Here is a 25,661-nt window from a genome sequence, read left to right as displayed (position 1 = left end):
TATTGGTGGCTCTTCTCATTTGTCAATATCTTTGTTCGGGGGGGCGCTAGTTTTGGATTTTGAATGAAATTTTCTGACACTTAAATTGTTCACAAAGGTGCAACACCACGTATTATGAACACCACACGTCACCAGTTTTTAACCAAATGTGTTTTAATTTTTTTAAGAAAGACGTTTTGCAAGGCTATATAGGGAAAGTCAAGAGAACAATGAAGTACATCACAACTAGTGCAGTTACCACATGTTGAAAAAAAGCAAACCAAAAAAAAACCAATGAAAGTAATTCAGTAGTTTGTGAAGTACTGAGCCTAGTGTACAAAAACAGCACAGCATAGTAGATGTGGGATGCAGGTATCTGATGGACAGGCAGATAGATACCAAACAGGTAGAAATACAGGAAGGCAGGCTTGTGGTGGAGGGGGAAAAGGACAAGCAGATAAAAAGGAGACAGAGGCAGGTAGGGTGAGGGAAAGGGACAGCTAGGCTGACTGCAGGATTAGGGAAGGGAGTAGATGGGCAGGCAGGGTCGGAGAAGGGGTTAGACTGACAGGAAAGGTAAGGGAAGAATAGACAGGAAGGCAGGGTGAAAGATGAGCAGACTGGCAGGCAGACAGGGAAAGGTAGGTAGAAGGACAGGCAGGGTGAAAGGAGGAGGGACATGGGCAGACAGGCCAGATCAGGGAAAGAGGCAGACTGGCAGGCAGACAGGGAAAGGGAGGGAAAGGTAGGTAGAAGGACAGGCAGGGTGAAAGGAGGAGGGACATGGGCAGACAGGCCAGATCAGGGAAAGAGGCAGACTGGCAGGCAGGTATGCAGGGTGAAGAAGGGGGAGACAGCTAAGCAGGCAGGGTCATGGAATGAGACAGAATGACAGGCAGGGTACAGAAAGGGATGGAGGTAGGTAGCTAGGCAGGCAAGGTTGGGAAGACAGGGAAAGACTTGAAGCTGTGTAAGTTTAAGACCGACAAGCATTCCTGCAAAACTGCTTAACTTGATATATTATCTCCGTTCAGATATTTTACTGAAACATTAGATTGATTGCTGGCATTTTTTGAAATTGGAGGCAATTAAACATAACGAAATTTACATGTGTATCTTGTTAGGTGTAACTCACCATTCTGTGTGTACATGTCACAAACAATCGTTTATGACAAAAACAAGTCTGAAGTCTGCTTCAATTACAGTTCAAGATTTGTTCTACTGCTACACAAATATCAGTAATAAATGTATACACATGTATGTGTACGGCACATGTACCAGTGACATGCGCATGTAATTTGACACTCCAACCCTGGTCTTCCTTAAAACACACATGTATCAGATTTGTTGCAGATCTCATCCCTATGAATTGTACACTGCCATTAACATGGCTACATCTTCCTATAATCTTTACAAGACATAAGACACACACATGTAAGGTTTTTTTTCACACAAGATATATTACCTCCTGTTGAGATTTTTCACAAAACACACGTCACACCGAATTTAAACACAAGTACATTACATCAAGCCCAGAGAATAAGACATGATCAAATATCATGCCGGGACGTGACAGAACACACGGAATGAAATTAATCTTCAAATGGTGCCTGGGTGCCAATATAGTGTGCATGTAGTGCATCAAGAGCCACAGGTTCAGTAATTTGTTGCAACATCCAGGCACAAGGAGGAGACACACTCCCATTTCAGGCTTGAATTACCTTACAACCAACTGAGGCGTTGACATCAGAGTGACTTCTATTTGCCAGTAAACATCGACAACAACAAACAGCATGTTTTTCACGGATGAATTAATGAGTGCAGCTGATGCAGTAAAGTATTGGTTGGATATTTCAAGTCATTCCATCTTTCAGTTTCTTAACTACAGAGATCTGAGTTAAACTGCCACACGCGCCTGGACTGAATCTCATCTGTCATTTATACATGTACATGCTAATCCCCCATTTGTTTCATACAAAATGAAGTCTGTGTGGGCAGACCATTTGTTGAGCTTGAACCTGGCTGCTAGACACAGCCTGCTGTGGCAGAAAATACCACTCAGTGGGCACATCCCGGGGTGTTGAAAAATATGAGGCTACGATAACAAATACTGCACAACTATCTGCTCCAAAGGGGAACAAAAGAGGGCATTTTTTGGTACTCACTGCATAGGCGCGTCATGACGTGCACAAATATATGCGTGTTTGACACGGAGTATGCCGAGTACGCGTAACTAATTTATTCTGGCATGTATGGTCTTTGCATACACGCAGAATGCGTGCAAGAACCCACTTGTAACCACTGGTCTTTCTTTCGCCAAATGGGGGTGCACTTCAGCTCGGGGAGGAGTGTTCCATTGACTCCAATGAGTCAATATTTGTGGCATGTGGCAGTACATGTTGCCTTTTTTGAAAGTCAAAATTTTTGGCAAAAATAATGCCATCAGGTAGTGAACTCTGCAGATCCATTTTAATATGAATTGTGGTTTAATACATGTACATGTACATGTAGTTTTGCCAAATATAAGTCACTTAGATAACAACACTAAATAACCTTTAATACATTTGTATGCCATTATGGCTGAATTCTTTTCCTTCTGTTATTAAATTACACTTGATAGTAAGTTGTTCCAGAAGCAATTTAGAGTACGCATACCTGTACATGAGCAATCAATTAAGGAAATTCCAATTAGCACACCTATGACATCATTTAATTTATTTTTTCAAAAGTGAGAGCATCCAAGATTGATCATTTCTTTCTTAAACATATATGTCATCAATTTCAAGTTTAGAAGATGCTTCAATCACTAAACATCATCCAACTTGCTATCAAACTTTATTCAGATTCCATACCTAGCTACAGGCATGATATGAGTTTGAAGTATTTGTTCAGAGTTTGGAATGAACAGGTTATTAAACATATAGTTACATTTATGAGTGTACTTGTGAGAGTCGTTTATTCTTTCATCGCACAAATGTGAAATTTCATTATTTATAGCCTGAAATGTCTGAATTAATCCTGAAAATTTTTGAACATGCCTCAATTAATCCCTGCATTACCAACAAGTTTACATGTAGTTTTAAATATAATATATTTCTGGAGACCTTGGAATAGAATTTCTATTTACTGTGTGGCCTTCCAATTATATCACTGTATATAAAAGCTCAATTTTTAGACAGCTCATAAGGGTTCTCCCAATTTTGTTATCTTTGACTTTCAGTGGTGATTTGATTGTCCCTAGGCCTGCCCTTTGTGGCTTCATCTTCTACCTTGCTATTTTTCTTTGTCAAATCCATGAGGATGTCTTGTTCTCATCAGGCGTCATGGCATCTTCCTCCACAGGAATTGTTGTGCATGGTGCAGTACACTGTGTGGCAACTAAGAGAAGTATTCTGCCGGCAGGGAAAAACAAGCTGACATGTCACTAGTGAATTGGAAACTGAGTGTGTGTCCAAGTGGAAACATTCTATCGCTTCATGCGCTGGTGTACAAGCCAAGAGTCCAGTCCTTGCTGAATAAGAAATCCAGTAGACTGTTGTGACTGAGCTAATGAAATACGGTAGGAAAAAGGCAGTTCCTTTTCCAGGGTAAATTTGGTCAGGACTCCTGCATGCCATTAGCATAATAGCTGTCACATCACAACGTGGAACTCCATTTGACAATGCCCATGGCATTTCAAGCCAGGTTTTCTGAGATTGGACATGACATTTTAATCATAGAACCATTGTAAGAGGATTACTGCAAGTACAAAATCCATTTTCTCTTTTTTGTAGTAAGAATTGTTTTTTGATAGAAGCATAATGTACAAAATGCAAGTTTTTAATTTAGGTTTCTACACATATTTCGTTATTTTTTTCTTCAATTCAACAAAACCTGGACTGCTACACTTAATATCACAATAAAGAAACCTTGCAATTACATGCAGGGAGTTATTTTGCTGGAGTCTTAAATACATTGGACATGAAGGGGAAATAATATATGAACTAGCCATTCTTGCAAAATGTCCAAATTTTTAAACTTGTGATAGCATAAAATGCTTATTTTTATTGAACATGCATGGAAACAGTACTCATTTACAAATGGTCTGAAGTTTAGATATCTACAATAACTACAGAATGTCTTGTCCAATACAAAGAGGGTATTCATGTCTTTACATTGATACAAACTTCATCATTACTTAAATAAAATTTGTCATTACAACTCTAAGATCCAGATAGAGGGATGGAATCTAATCTCCCAAGCTGTGAGATTAGGAAGAAAATACAATCTTCGTCTGGGTGCTTTTTAGAGAGATAATTTCGTTCCTATCTAAAGTAGCAGGTATGAGTGAGATCTTGCCCAGGGGCAGCTCTAGTGACTCTAAATATCCCATCTTGGTCTGACTCATGCAGAGAGACAGTTTGGTGAAACACTGCTGCGATGATGAATGATTCTGTCAACCACGGCCAATCAACTGGGAGATTCTGGGGTTTGCTTGGTCAGGGGCCTGAATTCAAACATAGATTGCATATATATGTATCAATCACTTGCAGAATCAAATTTACTCAAGCAGCAAGTGCAATATATTGTACATGCAACACGGATGCGATATACATGTATACACAAAGAAGGTCAAGGAATGCACGTTTATTTCATCTTGTGAAATGGGCTTGGCCTCTTCCCTTAAGTTCTGATAAAATCTGAAGAGTATTTTTAGTGTGCATATAAGCCACAATCTTTTCATCAAGGAACTGCACCGTACACCTGTAGGTTTGATTGTAAGCCAGTCTTATGAAATATGACGTGCCAAGTTAGTCTGTGCCAAGGCTGTTATATTAGGCTACAATGTACTGCTCATGTACTTTTAACATTAAAAAAATGGGAAACTATGAATCCACAGTGTGACTGCTGCTTCATGCGTCTGATGTAACACCAAGAAAGTGTTAAAAGCATCCATGTCATAAATTTAATGCTAAAACTAATCAAAGCCATGTTTTACTTGGGATATTCCTCCTGCCAAGATTTCTTATTCATAATTACAAAAAAAATTGTAACAAATAAAAATTTGAACTTAGATACAAATTTTGGTATTATTGTTTTCTATTCAACAACATCAGTAAATAAAATATAAAACTCATCACGGATTCAACCAAATCATCATCAATCAGTTCTCTCAAACACACATCAAAAAGATCCATAACCCTTACCCACATAGGGCTCTCCAAATCAATAAGGAGGTATTTGGAGTGTATTGCACCACTGAAGATGGTTGAGCCCAGCAACTAATGTGACTTGATGACTTTTGACACTTTAATGTATCATCAATTGAGTTCCTGCCAATGGAGGATTCAGGGAGGATGTAGGCAGGTTCCACAGTGTGAACAGTGCCAAGAGAGTGAGGCTTAATGAAGAACTGTGGTACTACCCCCTTCCCCAGAACTGTATCATAAAGGAATTTGCCATGTCAAGAGAGAAATTCACAATACACCTCGTAGAAAGTGCAGTTATGGGAGAAAAAAATTAGAAGAAACTCTTGTTAAGAAAATCCATTACTGATTAATCATTAGTTCAAAATCACTGACAAGAGCTTTTCACTTCTATCTTGTGAAAAAGCTGGAGCTTTCACATCTCATGAACTAAATTTCCAAGATATAAAGATTTTATCTGCCAATATTTCCTTGTGAAAAGTAGAAAGTATGGCATGCATGCCACATCCACGAAATCATACTCAAATTGTTGCATTAACCGTCTATTAGGTGTTAAAAATATGAGTTCTTCAGTGAGACATCAACAAATTTAAAGGTTGTATATGTACGGTAAGTTCATATGGCATTACTAAGTATGACTATTCAAACAGAAATACCCTCCAGATTGGACGTTTATTTTCAAGACCAATACCGGTAAAATTCTTTTGGAGGTTTCAAAATTTCTTATTCTTATATTTTCAGCAGACATCCTTGCCTAAGTTTGTTCAAACACCTATGTAGCTATGGTACATTTCTGCAAGATACATGCCTGTACTAAAATATTGGTATTTAGCACTTTGAAGAGAGGTGGCATCCTGTGATGGTGAATGCGTGGTTCAGCTTTCAACAATATATACACTTCACAGCAGAGCAATCAAAGTTTACATGAAATTGCACCTGCACTAAATGTTTTCACACAGGACTTCCACATTTACTGAGTGATTCAAAAGGACACACATTTTTTCAAATTTGTTTTCAAAAGGAAGTGCGCACATTAACACTGTTACAGCAACAGTCTCATAATATCTATTGTAAAGCATCAAGTTCAGGAGCACAGTGCAAGATTGTGGAGGGGAACTTCCTGATGATTCTCAAACCTTGCCAAACCACTAAAAACAATTGCACTTTAAAAGGTTGTGTGGCAAAATCCCTTCTTTATTTCTTTCAACAGATCACAAACCTTGTCATTCTTCCTCAACTGCCAAAAGCCAACTTCCCACATTCTTTTGAAGAACTGAAGATAAACACATATACCCTTCCTTGTTATTAGAATTCTTTTTCATAATACGTGTATTATTCTTGGACAATCTAACAACCATGCTCACAATCTAACAACCATGCTCGCACATCCACACACAGCATCCATTGTACCATGCATAATTAAAGTTGCATTATTGAAATCACCACAACCTGTACACTGGAGATGCTTTGTGGCCGACCTAATTGCAAAGACAGATTTACCATGAAAAGATTGACAGTTGACCCAAAATAAAATTTTGACAAAACTAAATATCTCTAGGGTCAGAGGGTTGTTGTGAGAGGAGGGAGGGCCCATAGTTCTTCAAACCACACAGCACAACAGATAAGGTGCTTACAATAACATGTCGGCAATATACATGTATATACAGTTATACATGTAATTGTCAGGGATCCTCCCAAAATCTGAAAACTACAATTACATGACTTTTCAGGACTAAACTTAGACAATTTCGATGATATTTAACATCATTTGGTTATAGGGTTCATCCCCCAAAACTCGAAGGCTTTTTTAATGGTCTACTTTCAAAGACTTTTTAATGACTTCCACAATCGTTATGTGTAATTATCCTTTGACGTGACATCATGGGGTTTGACATAACAGCAATAACTGTCCATGATTTGCAGATCGGAGTGCTTCAGGCAAATATTGAACTGTGTCTTGAGAAACGCAACACAATTATGAAATACAAGATGTAAAAGATGAAAATTTAATGACTTTTAATGACTCCATTCACAATTCTACAAACATTTTATGACTTTTCCAGGAATTTCATGACCACAACATAGTTTATAGATTTTGAAGGAATTTAATGACCACTACGAACCCTGAGTTAGGTATTATAAACTAGGAGACTGCCACTACCGTAAATTTATCATTATTCCATATATCACATCAAAAGCATCTCATCAAGAACAGCACGTGTATGATCCTGATTTCCATGACTTTTCCCTGATTTTTTTTCTTTGACAGCAGGATTCAACGACATCCTACAGTTTTCCATAACTCTTCATGACCGCGGGAACCCTGAGTTGTACAGTTGAACAAAGAATCGACGCGGAGTGGGATTTAATCTGTAACATCGAGAAAACTGTGATAGAACAATGTTTCACATTGGTACATGTACATTGTACATTCACATCATCGATAGATGCTGCAGGCAAGCCAAACAAACTAAATTAAATTTATGCACAAGGCAGGGGAAAACACAATAAACATAAAAACTGAATGAGTGTGACAGCAATGTAATTGAATCTTCAGCTGCCGATTTCATGAAACATGGCATATTTAACTCTAAACCATGCATAGGCCTTGCACTACAAAAAAAATAATAATACCGGTATACATGTATGCAATGAATGTCTCAGGTCTACTGGTAAGTCTATGGAGCCAACAGGGACCAGGGCTCCCTAAAACAAGACATAGTTTTGTTTTTCAAAAATACTGAAAGGCAATTTGGGGGACTATTTTGTGTCTGTTCCTCTCCCAAACCTCACCTGCTAGGAAGGCCATAGTAGGTAACACTGAAAACATTCCATATTTTGCCCCTCCCCCCCAAAACATTTTCTCAGGATATATATGCCTTTTGCAGGCCTGTATCTGAAACTCCTCACACTCATAAACAATGATTCGGGGAACCACTGAATATGGTATCTTGCAACACAATGACACAGGTTACCAGGAACCAAAAAAACCAGCACTCCTCCAAAACTAAAAGTATTAATTTGATCGTCACATAATAATAATATGCACTGTTACTGTTTCTTTTGATTCCATGTCATTACACTGTCATACATAGGATTGTTATTCAGTTATCAGGGTAGCTAAACCAGAAGTCAAGATATACTCATACTTAACTCTCCCTGTTTACGGATTGTACTCCCTATCTTTTATCTCAGCATGTTTGTCTTTCAAGACATTTGATGATAAAACCTATAATATACTGTCAAAATATTAGACTTTTTAATTTTTCAAATTATTATTATTTGGGGCCCAGTTTGGGGTAGCAGGTTAACTGCTTAACTGTTGGGTAATCCTGGATGATATCTGTGCAAACTTGTGTCATTTACCTAACAGCTGCAGAAAATGTTAACTGCAAAACAACTGCTTCCCCCAGGGTTTTAATCTTTCTTGCCCAACGGTTGAGTGATTCACCTGGTGCACTGAGCTGGGCAAAAGAGTCTTGCCCAGCATTTTTCATAATGCATTGTATATTCATTGACCCAAAAGTCGTTGCTTTTCATTTCCCATTGCATTTGTATGTTTTTTTGTGCAATGTGGAAAGAGAGCTAAAATGACAGGAAATCATCGCCCTCTGTAAAATCATGACTCTATCCCAGTGCAATTAACCACTCAGTTGGGTTTGTTATGGAGCATATGTCCAAAGGGAATATACCGAGTGCAACATACGGAAATTGCATTCCCGACATGAAGGACCCCCCCTCCCTCCCGATTACCCTAATCATTTGAGAGGCTTTCCATTAAAAGGGGCAAAATTGAAGCTCTGTGCGCCAATCAATCAGGGCTGTGCTCATATTACCATGAACTAGCCCCATCCTCTCATGGTGAGCCACTCCTCGGGCAACTAACCGCACAAATGGATTACTTAGTTACACACTATCCCACCAATCATTACTTCATTGTGTGCAGGCTAAACATGTGCACAGCCATCACTAATAAGCTGATAATGACAAATTAACACTGTTACTGAGTTCAAGTTGCCACATTCACCAGCTTGCCATCAGGCTACTGCCCAAAAACAGTCAACATATTGACCTGAAGTTAAGGTAATGAAATAATACATGTAAATTAATGCTTTTTGAAAGGATTCAAACTGTTATACATCAGCTTACCAGATGTGCTGGTGGCTATTTGGAGTCCAGCGAAGGCAAGCAGAGCAAGGCACCACAGAGTAGTGGGGATGGGAATGAGTGACATTACACTGGTAGACATCAGTAACCAGACCAGCGATTGCAATCACGACATCCAAATCACCGGTGCACGCATAAATTCTCCAGGGAGTCTCGCGCCTGCAAAGGATCAAGACTGGGATGAGCCAGATTTACAAAATGCACTTCAGATCTGTGCAGTATATGATCGGCTCATATACCAGTAACGTGTAGGTCAATAGTGATTGGATGCTCAACACAAGTGAGGCAACAAAATGATGAATGATTGGTCAGTGTAAGCATATGCCTAGGTATAGGTCCCGGCCCCATGCTTGTTGCCAAGAGACTGACTCTATAAGTTATCCACCTCCTTCCCAACCTATTCCAGCATTACCACTGATTGTGATAGCATGCATGGATCAAACCTCCTGGAGCCCTCTAAAAGGAAAAATAGAAACAAATAGAATATGCATATAACTCACCCTCCTTCAAACCTGCAGGTCACTGTATGATAAATTTATCCCCCTCAAAATTGTTTGTCATATATGGCAACCTAATAAATTATGCAAACATATCTATCACAGGTAATCACGTTTTCTTTGAAACACATGCCCCAGAGCCTATTCTCCCTCAATCCAACCCCCCCTGGCCTCCCCCAACCTGAAATATCACTGATTCTCTGAAGAGGTCAGCACTTCCAGGTGAGTTCCCACTAAATGAATACCACAGTTTTAATGCCAAGAATGTCAATCAGCTGAAGACGTTGAAGGAGACAGGCGCAGATATGAGCATGGGTGAGAAAACATGCACGTTACTATCACATCCAACCCGCTGGGAAAAGTTTCCTTTTATCACACTAATGCACCAGAATCTGCATCGGAAGGATGAAGGAGTGATGCACGATGTGATAATTGGATAAGATGGCACTGTTATCTTGGCCAGTGGTGCATTAGTAATTTTTCTGAGCCATTCCCGTGGTCACCTTCTTCCTTCTGCACAAAAATATTTTGTGATTCGTATCCGACTGTGAATCCGCCGAGGGTCGGGACTAATTTCATAAGGATTTTCTTCCGTGTTTGGAAAAGATGAGGTGATATGCAATGAGTGAACATACTGTCATCTGAGCTTCATCTCCACAGCCCTACTTCGTGCGAAGGAGTATTTGTAACCTCTGGGAGACAAACATGAAACACTATCGTTTCAGGAGGAACAGCTCCCAAACGAAATACACATAAGTCCACCAAAATGAAATTCTTTTCAAGATCCTCATACCTATAACTTTAGAATCATAATGCATTTTTTACGCAGGTAGCAGCAAATATTTCAATAAATATCTTTTATTCAACACCTGAAGAAATCCCCATCATCTGATTGGTGGGTTACTGATCACGTGCCATTAATCAGTTGTTATAATCCACAGTGGGACCATTGGTTATACTCCTTTATTACATCAGTGTACTATGCACAGCCGTAGCTCTTTACGCACAGAAAGAACATTGCAAGGTGCAGATGCATGTGGTAGGCATGTGGTTTTAAACCTGTAACCATTGGCAAGATGCTAGTAATATTAAAAATCTCTTTACCTTCACACAGTTCTTTATTACCTGAAAACACAATTTCCATTTTTCTGGAGGTTATCCATGATACTGATAAAACTAAAAATACTGCTATTGACAAAGAATAATATTCACACCAAAATGGTATGTATACAGAAAATCTGTAAAAGAAGAAACAAGTTAACCTGCACAAGAGATGAGAAAGCAAGCACACTGTACAGTGAATTTAAAAATGGGCATGAATATGTGACCTGCTCTGGAAAAAAGGGTATTACGGGATGCTGTGTTATTTCACGCTAAGGGCTATTTAATGTGGACAGGGTGATCTTTTACTTCTGGGTTTATTGGCTTCTATTAGATCAATACTTTCACAATTCATACAAGAAATCTAACTGTTGCAATGGGTTTTAAGAGACTTTCTTCTTGGTTGATTTCTTTTTCCTTTTCCCGTGTTTAAAGGGCCTTATCTCTGAAAGCATTTCTGTTAATGTGTATGATATGATTACACAAAAATCAATATATCTCCAGATTGCAAAATGCTCTTGGGTTGAAACCTACACCAAATTAAAGCTTATAGTGTAACCAATTTAAATATGTAACTCATTTTGAAAACATTGTCCTATAATACCCATTTCTGTGGAACTGGTCACATATGGGCACAAGCCGAGTTTGTGTTCAACAGTTATGCGCTATTTACATGTAATTTCATTTTAAGAAATTGTGTTTTATTTGAATCATTTTTATTGCCACATTTATACAAAAAGGTATTTTATGAGATCTCATGATCACTCATAGTGATGAAATAGCGTATTTTGTTTGTTATGAACTTAACTGTCCAGTGGTGGTCAACATGTTATTGGCCAGTCTTAGCCAAATTCGCACAAAGACTTTGGAAACTGATGTTTTGGAGAGACAAAATAAAATTACAAATATTGCATGGATAATGGAACAGTGTATTAAAATATAAAAGTTTATTCATGATGGCAAAAGTAGATCTTGTGTTAGAGATTTTTTGCTCTTTATTTCCTGGTCACAGCGGTAAGTTGTAGTTAATTGCAAAATTAACACACCAAATATTGCAAGGATATTACTGTCCCCACTTGTCCGGCTAAGCTGCAGGCAGCAATCAGGCATTTTGGAACGTTTACTTTTGTTTGTCAGACTGGGGCAGCGATGCTCATCGAGCACTTTCAAGTGCCAGAGTTGTAACTCTTTCTGTGTCCTTATTTTGCCCATGTATTAACGACCCATCCTCAAACCATGTAAACAGAGGGCTTCCTGATACAATGCATTTGTGGCAAACTGATTATGTGGAGAGAGTGTAAACCAAAGTGGCCACTATCGTAATCCTTACTCAAGTCTAAGGCACAGATGTCATACAGTGACGTATAAAGGCTAATACTGCATGTACATCTATACATGTAAATATAAAATTCAGTGTTATTTTGTTTTGCACCAAGTTTGAAACCACCTCCAGTAGAACCGGGTAACAGAAGGAGAATAAATGCACAAGCATGAAATCAGAAACATTCATATTCTTATGTAAATATACATGGACATAAAATCTTATAGAATGTATTTTTTCCCCTCAAATCGTCACTGCAAGACAGAATAGAGCAAGGTATTACTGTATTCAGACACATGTAACCAAGGGGGGCCGAAGGGCAATGCCCCTCTGGTGAGCTGGTCCCCCCATCAGCAACAGCTGTAAGGTATTCTCCTCCCCCTCACTGGTACTGTGTCCCCCAATACCTCAAGCTGACCATAGGACTGTTTGCACATATTCTAGGGAGGCTGGTTGCGTACTTCCTGCATACATGAAATTTTACTCACAATTGATTTTTGATACTGGTTGCATGGATCACTTTCCTCCCACAGGATCAGTGCAAAGGGAAACTGATATCAATTACTAATGGCATTTACAAGTGATACCATCCAAAACCTTGGTAATTCGATAATTTCAAAATGATAAAAATAATCTCAGAATAATTGGTTTCAGTGACTCAGTCCAGGTTTAGTTGGCACAGGTCTTGTTACCAATTCTAAGTACTCTATTGTCACATCCCATGTGCCACATGCAGAGACTTGCCATTATGACAATAATTGGATGGCGGGCTGATACATCCTGCCATTTCAAAGACACCGTACTTTGGGAATAGTTTAAGGAGGTGAAACACAGAGTTTTACACTGAAAATAAGAATGACATACTTAACCACATTGCGCCGGGAGCATTTATCAATGTTGATGATGCTGGGACGGGATAATTATCATTGTTTCTTTTTCAAAATTCTTTTTCAACATTTGTATCTTCATTTACTGGACACTTATACCCACATGAAGGACCATCTGTTTTCTACTTTCATCTGACAGACAACATCTATTGACGCTGGAGTATTTCAGCAAGACCTGCCACCTTGTAAAAAAGCCCAGATTGTGCGGTGCTATGTAATTGTCTTTTGTTCACGAAACTGGCACAGTGCGCTGCTGACCTCTTTTCAATAGGGACCAGGTTCGCGTGCAGTGGCACTGTATGGCTCATTGCTGCAGTGGTGGAGCACTTTTGTCCCCGGTGGTAATCTACTCATGTTAAATCCCCAAAACTGTGGTATACTGTTTCAAAACAAGGCTGGATTATCTCCACCACTGAGAGTGACAAAATGTTGGTAATGCCCAGCAGCCTGGTCTTTTGTTACGAGTACGGTCTTTTGTTACAAGGCCCAGTTCCCTTTGTCCAATTTCGGAGACCCCAGCCACGCGTATAAAGAATACGTGTCCCGTACCGGCAACCCCAGCGGCAAGTCGTTAAAGTAAATTTTAGTACTAAATGATTCTTCTGAAATGTGTAAATTTTTCATTAAGCATGATGGCACTTAGCAAAAAACATTAGCCAACCACACACTAGTCCTCTTTGACCCTTTCTTCAGGGCTCTACGATTGCGGGTAAATATATTTTGAAAGTTGGTTATTCCCTCTACCATTTCAATTGCTGGTGACTCAGGCCCGGAAGGCCTGATACTCCATGTCATGTTTCCAGATTTCCTCAGTACTATTACCTAAATGTAGATGCATACAAAGCAGTTTTGCACTCCATATACAGCAGGTCCGCACAGCAAATTTGCCAATAATTGATCAGGATTGCAGTCAGTGCTTGCCTCCATCTTGGTAACGTGGAATTAAAAGTGTTAAAAGAAATGTCATCTTGAATGCCTCATGCAGCTAAAGCTAGGCTTAATAACAGGCCCTGAAACTGGCATCTGCATTGTGTGAGTCCTTGAAAGGATATTTCATGTGTGGTAACAGCAAACTCTTCGTCAGCGAAAGTGTCGTGACAATTCAGCTAACACATAACCAATTTGCTCAGTGGAACAGTACATACATAGTGGTGGGAATGATTACAGTGTTTTGGTGAAGATTAACCTTTCCATACCCAAATCACACAATCATTAACTGACTCATTGCTCTATCCAGCATGTTCATGTACATAGGAAGCAGTCCAATGAGTTGTTATCACATTTTCTTCGCAAAGGCAATTTTTTTATGATTGAACTACATGCACATGTCTCTGCAAAATCATTTTGGCTAAATTTTAAGCACACCAAATTTGACGTAGGCCCTAAACAAATATATCAGTACTCATTATGTAGATTAAAAGTTAGTAATTTGACAATATTCAAAATGTTACACTGCTTTCTGAGCACTACATATTCTTCATGTTTATATAAAATGCAAAGTACCAGTACCTTTCCTTAAAAATCACTGTCTAACAGTTCAAGCAGAAGAAACCAGTCACATGTATGTAATTTCATGAATAAGAGCCATATTTATACTGGTCCATTCACTCCCACATGGCAGTTGCTCTTTTTTGTTATTCACAGGTGGACTGTTTGATTAACTTCCAGTCGTTGTTACGATAGCTCACCTCAGTATTGAAAGTTGACAATCTATAGACTACGGCACCATGGTATTTGTATACTGGAATCCATGCAGGTATGTAGAGTTGCATCTCTGATTCCCAAATACAATATTTTGTAATGAAGTACAGCTGGGATTTACTCTGTAAAACTGCAACAGCCACATTGAACATTTTAAAAATGCAGCCACTGGAAATGTGAGTAACGGTCTGGCATCGTTATAGAGCTTTTCTAGTTACTGTGGTTCATGGTGTACATCCAAAATCAATGATGTGAGCAATCAGTAACTTAAAAAGACTGAATGATGATCAAACTACAAATGGCACAACAAAACCTACTCCAAAATGGCCATTTGGACAAGACTCAAACCACATCATGGTAACCATGGCAACCTCCTCAGCATCACTCTTTGTAACTACAACACAAATTGCTCAAAATGCTTCAGCTAGACAGCTTTGATTGAACTGTTGAGCGAAGATGAAAAATAATTAAAGGGAAAACCTCACAACCTCCAACCATTTTCTCCCTCATCAGAGTCAACTGCAAACAGATTCTAAAGTGCTCAAACAAATGTCACTCAAGCCTCACAGGCAAATTAAATCCAGCATGAAGGCACACTGACAGACCACACTGAATTGAGGCTTACATATTCAACTGGTAGAAATTAGTGGGGTTTGTCATTTCATATTATCATTTTATATTATATCCCAGCTCTACATAGGGTGTGGATGTGAAGATTTCAAACTTGCAGTTTCAAATTTATTTTCTAAACGCTCATCTGATATCTGAAACACAAAATTCTGCTTCTCTAAGCCCACTGATATGACGGAATGAAAAAGACTTAAAATTTGTAGTTGTAGTACCAATTTTGAATGGTACCCTTTTCAATGAGTTGTGTGTGAGCTTATAGTTAGTTTGAAAGTTTTCATGTGATTGTGGCAAAAAAGGTAGGTAGACTCTGATAGATCAGCTCCTATATGATCTTTAATGTTTGCCCCATGGAATCTAGCAATTTGTGCACACAAACTAAGATGCTAACTCCTTAAGTTGCAAAAATGGTAAACATTAAATTCCCCCCAAAAGAAAAGGAAAATTACTTTTACTCTGTGCTTCTGGCAAAAAAAAATTCAAATTAATTAACAGAAATTTTATCAGAGGAAAAGAATTTTTCACTCAAATGTGCATGTACATGACTGTACATAAATAAACTCATCTTTCAATCAGTCTTCCTTGTTGAATGAGTCCAAGTTCCTACAAATTTGCATGCTTGGTTGAACACTTGATATAATCAAGGAACTCTGGCCTGTCTTCCTTTAATGCCACAGGTTGTCTCATGAAGGCCAAGGATTGACCTGCCTCCTACTCTAAATACAACAGACGACTGACATAATGCACTCCAGTTTCATATCGGTGTTCATTTCTGTGCTGGCAGCCACAAATGATGCCATTATACAGGTTATCATTCCTGTAGTAGACATTAACGTGGCAAAATGTCCGACTTTCATCACTCTTGATCACCTTGTAGTTGAAATCGACACTATTGATTCCTCCCTCTCTCCCCTTCATGCCACCAGCAATCCTGGTCAATATACCAGTACAAAATGTATGCATACATTTGAAGAAGGTTGTTTTGGGTTCACTGTGTAGATTATAAGCTTACATGCCTTTATATGTGTGTATGTGCACAGGTACGTTTGTGAAAAATGATTAAAGAAATATAAATGTACATGTATACCTATGATGTACTCACTGTGTAGGTAATTTGTACAGTGACCATGCAATTACTGTAAAACTTATAGTGAAGCAAAAAACAAACAGGAAATGAGGAAAAAAATTCATACAAAGAACACTAGAACACTAGCTCTAAAAGATGATGCGAGTACCGACCAGATACACAGTGTTCTGGAAACAACACAAACGCTGGCGCTAACTTCACAGAACCCATTTTGGTATTCCAATGGTGCTAATCACTTACCTGAGATATGAGAACATCAAACCACCCCACACACACTATGGGTACACAGTGGAGCTGAGCACTGTGCACACGAGACGCACCAGGATCGAGGACTACATACAAGTGCATTGCAATTAGCTCCCACAACGCTCTGAGCTGTTCGTGTATATACTCCACTCCAATGATGGATTGTAATGATGCGCTGAGTGCAGCGATAATCCCAAGGAGGACCGCTTCTCATGTGCAGACATGAATCACTGCTGAGAAATTATGACCAATTTTCTCGGTGAGTAATTCGGAAGAAGCTGGCCTGGCAGTGCCATTCAAATTGGCCTCACTTTTATCTGGCCTGGTCTGCATCTCCTCTGTGAAGTACCGTCGAATGATAACACAGTCAGTCTCTTACAGTAATTTGCCAGGAATGACTTTTTTGAGGGTGGAGGGGGAAATTGTGGAGAACACCTGGCTTGGTTTTCGATTTTAATCATTGCCAAATTAAATTGGGGGGGGGACTGCGGGCAGGCTAAGCAAGGCTTTCTTGATAAGATTAAAACATCCCATGGTAAACAGAGTTGTTTTTGAAAGATGAAAAATTAAATACATATATAAAGTGTTGTGGCAGAGAATTGACCATGATAAAAGCCTCAGCAAAAGAAATGGATAAATCTAACTAGTTGAATGCGTGCACTATACATTAATATTAAATGTTGACAAGCCAATGCCCTCCAAGTACAGTAAGTCCGCGGATAGACAAGTCACCCTTATGTCGAAGTGAACCGCATCCTCCAAAGATTCAAAGTGCAAACTTATGGTTGCAACACCAAAACCAGATTAGAGTAATAAGGTCAAATTTCTTACTTTCACAAAGCAAAGAAAGAAGGAAAGAAACTGATTTAGAAAAAGGAAAAATAACTTTGTAGAGAGAACATCAAATATGAGTAGGATTTGTAAAGAAATCATTTAATCAGTCAACTGTACTTAATCTGTTTGTTTCACCCTAATCGTGCCAAATCCAACAAGTTTTTATGTGATTTGCACTAAACCTTGAGGGTTAGGGGAGGGCTACTTGTTACAGTTCAATTTAAAGAGTCTTTATACGTGTACTTGCCTATGAAAGGAACACTGCTTCATCTTATATAAAGAGATGCTCTTCTATCACCACTTCCATCATTTGGTGAATTATTCCATGTTCAGAACAGTGTAAAAGTTTGGATAGATATAGATGCAAGGAAACCAATTTAAGAGAAATCATTTTTTTCATTGTAAAAACCTTTGCCACCTACATTATCCCTTTCCACTGTAAAATTTTCTCTTTTAAAAGTGAACTTCAAACTTATATCTGAAGCCATAACTGAATGTAATAAATTAAACAGTTTTCAAAGTAGTGTGAGATTTCTGTGGGACTGAATAAGACAGTAATTGCCTAATAACTGTATTTTTAAGTAAGATTTGAAGCTTTGCATGGTGGAAGTGTTACACAAAAAAGGTTTGCGGTTACACCATGTGGGGAATATCTCTTTTGTGAAGAGGTGTGGCTCTCACCGGTTCTTTTCAGAGCCACACCTCTTCACAAAAGAGATATTCCCAACATGGTGTACCCGCAAACCTTTTTTGTGTAACTGTACTTTTACATGATGTCCAGTGATGCTCCTTGAAAGCTGAAGAACAAAGACAGATTTTCTGCAAAGTGAGGGTTTTAGGAAGGCTCAACCACTCCATCCCTAAGTTTGCTTGAGTTGCTACCAATATACATTTATCAAGAGCTATAATTTCAAACACACCGCAAAGAAGTTGAAATGCAGTTGTACCACAAATATGGACATATAAGGCTCCAGAAGATTTGTTAAATATGACATCCACTTTGTGCAATTGCACCTTTCTGACATAATGGTTCAAGTAAATTTTGCCAGTTGCCTTAGAATGCTTACTGATAAAGTGTACCTTATAAGAGCTGTTTCTACTTGGAACTATGAATGACACACCTATGACAGCATCTCATTTAAGATTTCTCCACAGCCTTTACCACCTCTTTAGTCCCCAGTCTATTTTGTTTTCTGCTTTTCTCAAATTACCAATGTCAATGGATCTGGGCAAGCCAGTCACCAAGAGAGACCCTGCCCAAATCAACCACCCCAGGGCACCAAAGACCTCACATCAACCGTCCCAGGGCACCAAAGACCCCTCACCAATCAGCACCTTCTTCCAGCAAGACCAAAAACATCAATGAAATTTCCTCAGTTTGGAGAAGCCATAAAATTTAGTTACACTGTAGTACAACCCAGTCTAGAAGTTTACTTGGTACACAAAAAGTAATTAAACAGTTCCATCAGAGAAGAGTTTAATTTTCTCCCACGGGCACATACCATTGGAATCGAGAGTCGGGTTGGCACAGTGGTTCTTTCCTCGCCTTCCACCTCTGCGGTCCCGGTTCGATTCCCGGCTCAGTCCACATGTGGATTGGGTTTTCAGTTCCTACCTGATTCGGTGGGTTTTACCCAGAATATTCCACTGGGGTTTTCCTCCTACCTCTAAAACTGTAACTGCTTCTCATTGTCTCCTCTCTACATGTTTCTTCAGGCTTCTACAGTGCCTAGGGCGCTTTAGAGGAATCCTTGGTGTCATTACCAGAAATAAATAATAATAATAATGTATTAATAATAATAATTATAATGTGAAAAATAAAGTGAACCTGAACCTGAAAGAGGGAACATAACAGGTCTCCACCGATATGTAAATCCTTTCCTCCCATTGGCTCACTGGAAACATACATTTACATTTAATCTAAATACCATCTAAATTGATTTTCAAGTTATATAGTAAGCCATTCATCATATTAAACCTCATTCTAGTTAGGACTCAGTGGTCTAAGTATAAAGCACCAGGGTAGGCTTACGGGCATATTGACTAGCAAATTGAAGAGGTTAACCAGGGATTTAGAAGGAAAATGTGGCATTGTGTAAATCTTGAATCTTTCACAAATGTATAGTACTCCATCCTGAGTTGATTTGCTCTCAAATCGACCCATTATAATCCTTTAACAGGATTATCAACTGCAGAGGGGGTAGGGCCTACAATAAATTTGCTAAAGAACAATCAAGATTGAAATTGCACTGAACATTACTAAATATTTCTTCGTGCTGAAAAAGTATGTTTAATAGGAACCCATGCATGAATAAGCCTAACCTACCTGGAAGTTTGCTTTGGCCTAACTGTTTTTATTGGTCAAAAACAAACGGGCCCGTCGGGCCTATCATGATCAGTACCACAGAACAGTGAACACTGCTGAAGACAGCCGATAATCATGAGAATATCGGGGGAAAATCTGCAGGCCTAGATAATACTGTCCTATAGATCTCATCTTGAGTTCTGTAGAGCAGTATTTTCAAACACAACACACCTGACTCTCTGTCCTTTCCAAACTTCCACCGTTTCAAAAATTCGACTGTCTTGCATATCATGCTCCTGTGTCCTTGATCTACATGTACACCCACTCACACACATACCGTCTACGCGCGTGCTATTTGGCGTTACGTTCGCTCGTTAAAGTGTAGCTGCATTGAATTTTTATTTTACACAATTTTTCTGCATCTTTGTACTCTTCTTCGTTGCATGAAAACTCTTTGACACTCCGATCCTATTTGGTTAAATGCACTGAAAAGTGCACGTTTTTAATTAAACGATTAAAGTTATCCACGCAACTGAGGGCGCTGTTACTTTGAATTCATCTGGAGAAGACATGGTACAGTGCATAGGTGTTTCTGTTCAAACTGTGAACCCAGAATTTACCTATTGAGAACATTTCTGAGAGAGGGATTGACATTTTGTTACTGCTTTGCACATGAACAACAATGAGTCCGCAAAGAAAAGAAAACTGAGTCCAGGAAAATCTACAAAAGTGCAGGACTTTTTGGTGTACAAACCAATGCAATATTGAGACTTCTTCCTGAGATGACATCACAGTTTTGCACATGAATAACAAAATAACCTTTGATATAATTAAACAAAAGTTGAAAATCAGTTTAACTAAGGCACGAAGATACATTTTGGAGGATTGTGATCACAAAAATGATTGCATATACCCTTACTTGTACATGTAAGTGAAAGGTCAGATGATAGGTCACGGAACTAATGATTTTGACCAATGTACGGGAAAACGGGAATATTGCCATTTTTTCATAGAAATGCTGCCGAATGAAGTAACCAATTCCTGTCTACTGTTGATGGCTTGTCACTCAGTCTGCTCAGGCAAACCCCGTCTTAGCGACGCCCATATATATATACAATAGGAGCTTCGACTTCATACAACACACAATTTTTTATTTTTCTATTTTTAAATTATTTTTGTACTAGTAGGTTATGTCCTTCTTCGACATGCATACATTCACACTGCATTCTCGATTAGGTCAGAGAGTTCCGTCTGAAATAAAGTAATCACCCGCCCGAGCAAGCTTGGGATTTTTTTCGCACTCTCTGGCGACTTGGGGTGAAGTGTGGATATACACGCTGGTGTAAAATCAACATCTCCATCACAAAGCCAAATTAACATTGAAACACATGATAGATTCAGACATAAGACTGCAAATAATCCATCGATCTCATAAAATGCATCCAGGAAAGTTCTGATATGACCGAATCAAAACCAGACAGAAAGGAAGGACCCAGGACCAAATTGGTGGGGGGGAGCTAATGTGGGATTGTATCCTTTAATGTTCAATTGCCTTTTCTGACGGGTGTGGCTACATTTTTTTACACACCTTCTGAAAGAAGGGAAATAAAATAGAACAAGCATCTCTTTTTCGTTACTTTTCAAAAATACAATTTTTTGCCCCTAATTTCCTTGGGAGGGTGTGTTGCAACCCCCCTGGACGCTATACCTCGATTAAGGTATCCAAGGCGCGTTGGAACTTTGGAAGAACATTTTTTTCCTATTTTAGTTTAATGAAACCATTCCCCATTACTTATCCATCTGGGGAAAAATCACGACTCTCTAATGATCATTCTTGTTCTTGTCATTGGCAAGCTATTGTTTCTTCAGCATTCGTAGCAGAGTAAATTATGTCCTGCGCAAGCTCCGCAAAAATGAACTATCTTTGGCAGTGCAACCTGTCCATCTGTGTATATTCCCCTTGCAGCAAATTTTGATTGTACAAAGGGGCCGCCGCTTTGGCCCATCCTTTCTAGTCAATCACAAATATATATCAGCTGAAGAGACTGCTGTGAGGCTTTTTCGCTCACAAATAAATGAACCGATTTGTTGCAAAGAAAACTGCAGACGAAAAAAAGGTGTCGCGTGTTTGTCCCGAGGCAACTTGCGGCAACCACGGGAAGGATATAAAATCATCTGAAGAAAACGATTCCCTGTGCGTGCGACACGAAGTAAAATGCCTTTTTTTCCCGGATAGGTTGAAATTTTTAGTCACGAGAAGCTGTGAACGGTTTGAAAAAGTGTCAGCCGGTAACTTGTTACGAAATTGTCGTAATGGTTTCCTGATAATTGGAAAGAAGACAATGATAGAAATAGATACCCCAACCCCCTTCCCGCCCGTTTTCTTTTATACTCGGCTTCGGTTTACCTATTGTTCCCAGGGAAAGGAGCAAGAGATACAACCAGAGATGTATGGCTGTCCCTCACCGTTACTTTTCCAGTTACCTTCGAAACAATACTTTTAAGCACCTAGGAATGATCGTCTGTGCATGCATGAAGTTTTGTTCAAACCCGTTACCAGTCTTTGTTGAAAAAGCCCCTTGAGGAAGTTTTTGGAAGATATTTTCAATCGCTAAGGGTGGGAGATCGGGTTGTGCACCCACTTTTCGAGCGTACAAACAGTTGACGGTCAAATCAATTATTTTTTTCATCCTCTGCACTGACTCTTCTTCACCCTTCATCTTCATCTCCATTTTTACTTTGCAAATGGAATTAGGCAAAAATACATTTAAAACTTGGGCCCCCAAATGCTCCTGTAGGCCTATCTGCCTTGAGACGAAGCGCCCCCTATCGGTTGAAAAGAGCCGTGGTGGTCTAGTGTGTTCAAAGAGTCCCACCGTAACTAGTCTGGATACCAGATCCGGTGATTCGAACTATTCTACTATTGAAGATTTTTACCAAGGGTCGTCATATGCAGCAAGGTATGAGACGGAGAGAACCCTCCCTGCTTTGTGTTGGTCATTGTCTCGCAGGAATCTGGGGAATTCCTTTCAGACATCTCGGGGGGGGGGTGTTAAGTAACAATAGTCTGGAATGTGTATAGGGATTGGACATGTTGGGGGGGGGTACCCCTCGGTCACATTTCTTGCTGGGTATAAGGGTCGTCAGGGAATCTTTGGGCAAGGAACCAGGCTATTGCCAATTGCGCGCTGGGTCGACAATATTCACGCATTTTGATTGGCAAACGTGTAAGAAACTCTTGGAGGCGCACTGTTGTGAATCGCTCATATTTTGAGCACCATAGATGGTAGGCCTATTAAGGGTCCAGTCCACGTCCACTAATTCAAGCCCCATTGAAAACAGTGTAAAATCAGCACCGTTCAGGGCCATATAGCATGCACGCCAACATCCCTGAGTTTTCTGAAACACAAATGAAATTCTTGTCTGGTCACTTATCTTTCAATTTCTTTTCAATTTTTTGTGGGTTAACCAATTACATTTTTAATTATTCCCACAAAACAAAATCACCCCCCAAAAAGTGATTTTTCCGAAGTCTGATTGCAGCCATTTTTCAAGTGGCAACCCTCAACTTTCTCGGGCACTTAGGACCATTTTTCAACCGTAGTTTTCAGCCCTTCTGCCCTCACATGAAAGCTCAAAGACCCAGGGAGTTGATCCTGGCGACGATTTACACAATCTCACCATTTTGGGGGCCAAACAATCTCCTTTTTCAAAAGATACTGTGGGGGGGGCACTTTTTTAATGCTAATGAGCTGGTCAGAAATTCTCACTTGAATTAGTGGTTTGCACCTTTAATTTCTTTAGCTCGTTCCCAACGCCATTACAGGGTGAACATTTTATTGGTTAACAGAGGGCAGCAAATAATTTGGCCGTCAAGTACACAGATTTGGTCGAGTGACAACATCAGTGATCGTCGTGACTGACTAATCCGGTACATAGCGTCACAGTCACTTGCAAACAAAAAAAACCACAATAATGATCGGTGTATAGTGAATATAAAATGGTAAAAATACTGCCAATCGTTCCCTTTTTCGACAGAGCGTGCATGTCTGTTTGCCCCGAAATGTGTTAGCCACATTTTTTTGTCAGTTTGCATTAACGGCTGCCCATACCAATAAATTTACAAACGATGTGTACAAACAGACGAAAAGAGAAACAAGCGAGCAAGTCTGTAGCCTTGATCAAAATACACATGTGGGTCTACATAATGCCCAAGTGGGCGAACAAAGATGGACGATTTTTTTTCCAGTTGCATGGGCTAAAACATCCAGTCCAATTTAAACGTTCATGATTAAATCCATGTAAATTCAGGAACGTGATCATGTTGTGCACTGAAGAATCAGAAAAAAATGGTGATAGCTTTGTGCCAACTATTGTTTAGGAAAAGTCTAGGGCATATATAGTATACTATTTTGTCCATTTTATGTTCAAAGTGACATTTTTTCAGCAATTTTGGCTCCTTGAGTGCAAATTGATGTCGTGTATGATCCCCCCATACATTTCCCATTGTCTACAGGCCCTAAGTAGGCTACCCTGTCATCCTAACAATTTATTGCTTGTCATCCCGAAGTTTGGAATGAAATGATTCCTTGATGTCAAAGTTATATCCCGTTAATTGGATGAGGTATACATCGGTACACTTTGCCTAAAAAGAAATCACGACATCATAGATTGGCTCTTTTAGGACATCAGACGTATAGTGATCTGTGTTGCGCTTTTGGCTAACCAAAACAATGAATGAAACGATCACATAAACGCAATACAGACACAAACAGAGGCAAATTATGTCGTAGACAAATCAACCACCAGAGCATTTGACAATGCCAACAGAAACACTTCCTGAAAACACTGATTACAATCCTTGTAGATCATTTAAGCAGCACACAAAACTGTCATGAAAACACGTAATGTGCCGTTCATAAATAATACTATCAACACTTTCTGCCATTAATGACATCTGCATACAGCACGCGAAGGCCAGACGTGCAAAGTTCCGGAAATTTAGCAAATTTTGGCGCTAATCCCTAAAACGTGACAATCGTAGTGGTGTTTGTGGTCAATATAAAAAATCACTTAAAGTGTTTCCTAGAAGTGAATGCATGGGCATTTTTCATTAGTTAACGTATAAGGTTCATGGAAATCGGGTTATACAACATAATCAGTAAAGTACCTCAGTATTAAACCATTAAATCATTGACAAATTTCCTTTAAAAAATTCTAAAATAAGTTTGGATGCATAATATTAATTTGCCTGCACTGGGTTTGTTCTTTTTTTAACTCCCAGAGCCAAGATACGTGATTATATCACGATCCAAATATCCATAAAATTGAACCTTCTAAACAACTGCACTTGCCCGCCGACTTGGACTCAAGAGCTGCATAAAGAGGGACTAGCGCCAGCTTCAATTTTTGGGGGAAAAAGGCTGTTCAACATGTGTTCACTATGAATAAGAGCGTGCGCTATCATTTAGGCAAATGGGGGGGGCGGAAGGGGTTTTGCGCGTGATGTGCGCACAACGGTCAGTAAGCCATTCATTAAAAGTGGGTGTTCATTAGGAAATGTTTCGTTTAAAGTTCCAATCTCCAGTGTTTCCATTATCTGCAAGGATTATTGAAGAAATTTTTCTATTTTTGATACACATACACCAGTCTTTTGTTTTATGGAAATTCTAGAAAAGGATTCCCATTTCAGTTTCTCGATCCAGCTTTGGATCCTGCTTGCG

The 25,661-nt window shown here is 39.3% G+C and overlaps 1 protein-coding gene and 1 long non-coding RNA gene across 4 annotated transcripts in view; one reads left to right on the top strand and one right to left on the bottom strand.

Moving 5' to 3' along the window:
- The window catches only part of LOC110974918 (uncharacterized), a 114,710-nt gene extending 94,286 nt beyond the window's left edge, over positions 1 to 20,424 (bottom strand). For 2 of the 3 annotated variants that reach the window (XM_087135422.1, XM_022226885.2), the window contains exons 1-2: positions 16,794 to 16,929; positions 9,315 to 9,491 (exon numbers count right to left, since the gene is read on the bottom strand). In XM_087135422.1, the coding sequence (XP_086991548.1) occupies positions 9,315 to 9,414 (100 nt within the window). In that variant the 5' untranslated portion in view covers positions 9,415 to 9,491; positions 16,794 to 16,929. Of the gene's footprint in view, positions 1 to 9,314; positions 9,492 to 16,793; positions 16,930 to 20,169 lie in introns of those variants that run through there. The other variant, XM_087135423.1, reaches the window with a different exon arrangement.
- On the top strand, positions 734 to 16,797 carry LOC147799349 (uncharacterized). Its single transcript, XR_015424989.1, has 4 exons — positions 734 to 897; positions 3,322 to 3,538; positions 14,783 to 14,894; positions 16,144 to 16,797. It is a non-coding gene; the product is annotated as an uncharacterized LOC147799349 (long non-coding RNA).
- Positions 20,425 to 25,661: the final 5,237 nt, after the last annotated feature.

The sequence above is a fragment of the Acanthaster planci genome, linkage group LG04, assembly GCF_054643075.1.
Source record: "Acanthaster planci isolate LZ-2023a linkage group LG04, COTS_SCS, whole genome shotgun sequence".
Lineage (NCBI taxonomy): Eukaryota > Metazoa > Echinodermata > Asteroidea > Valvatida > Acanthasteridae > Acanthaster > Acanthaster planci.
Note: the sequence above shows the minus strand (reverse complement) of the source record. Positions and strands in the feature narration are given on the sequence as shown.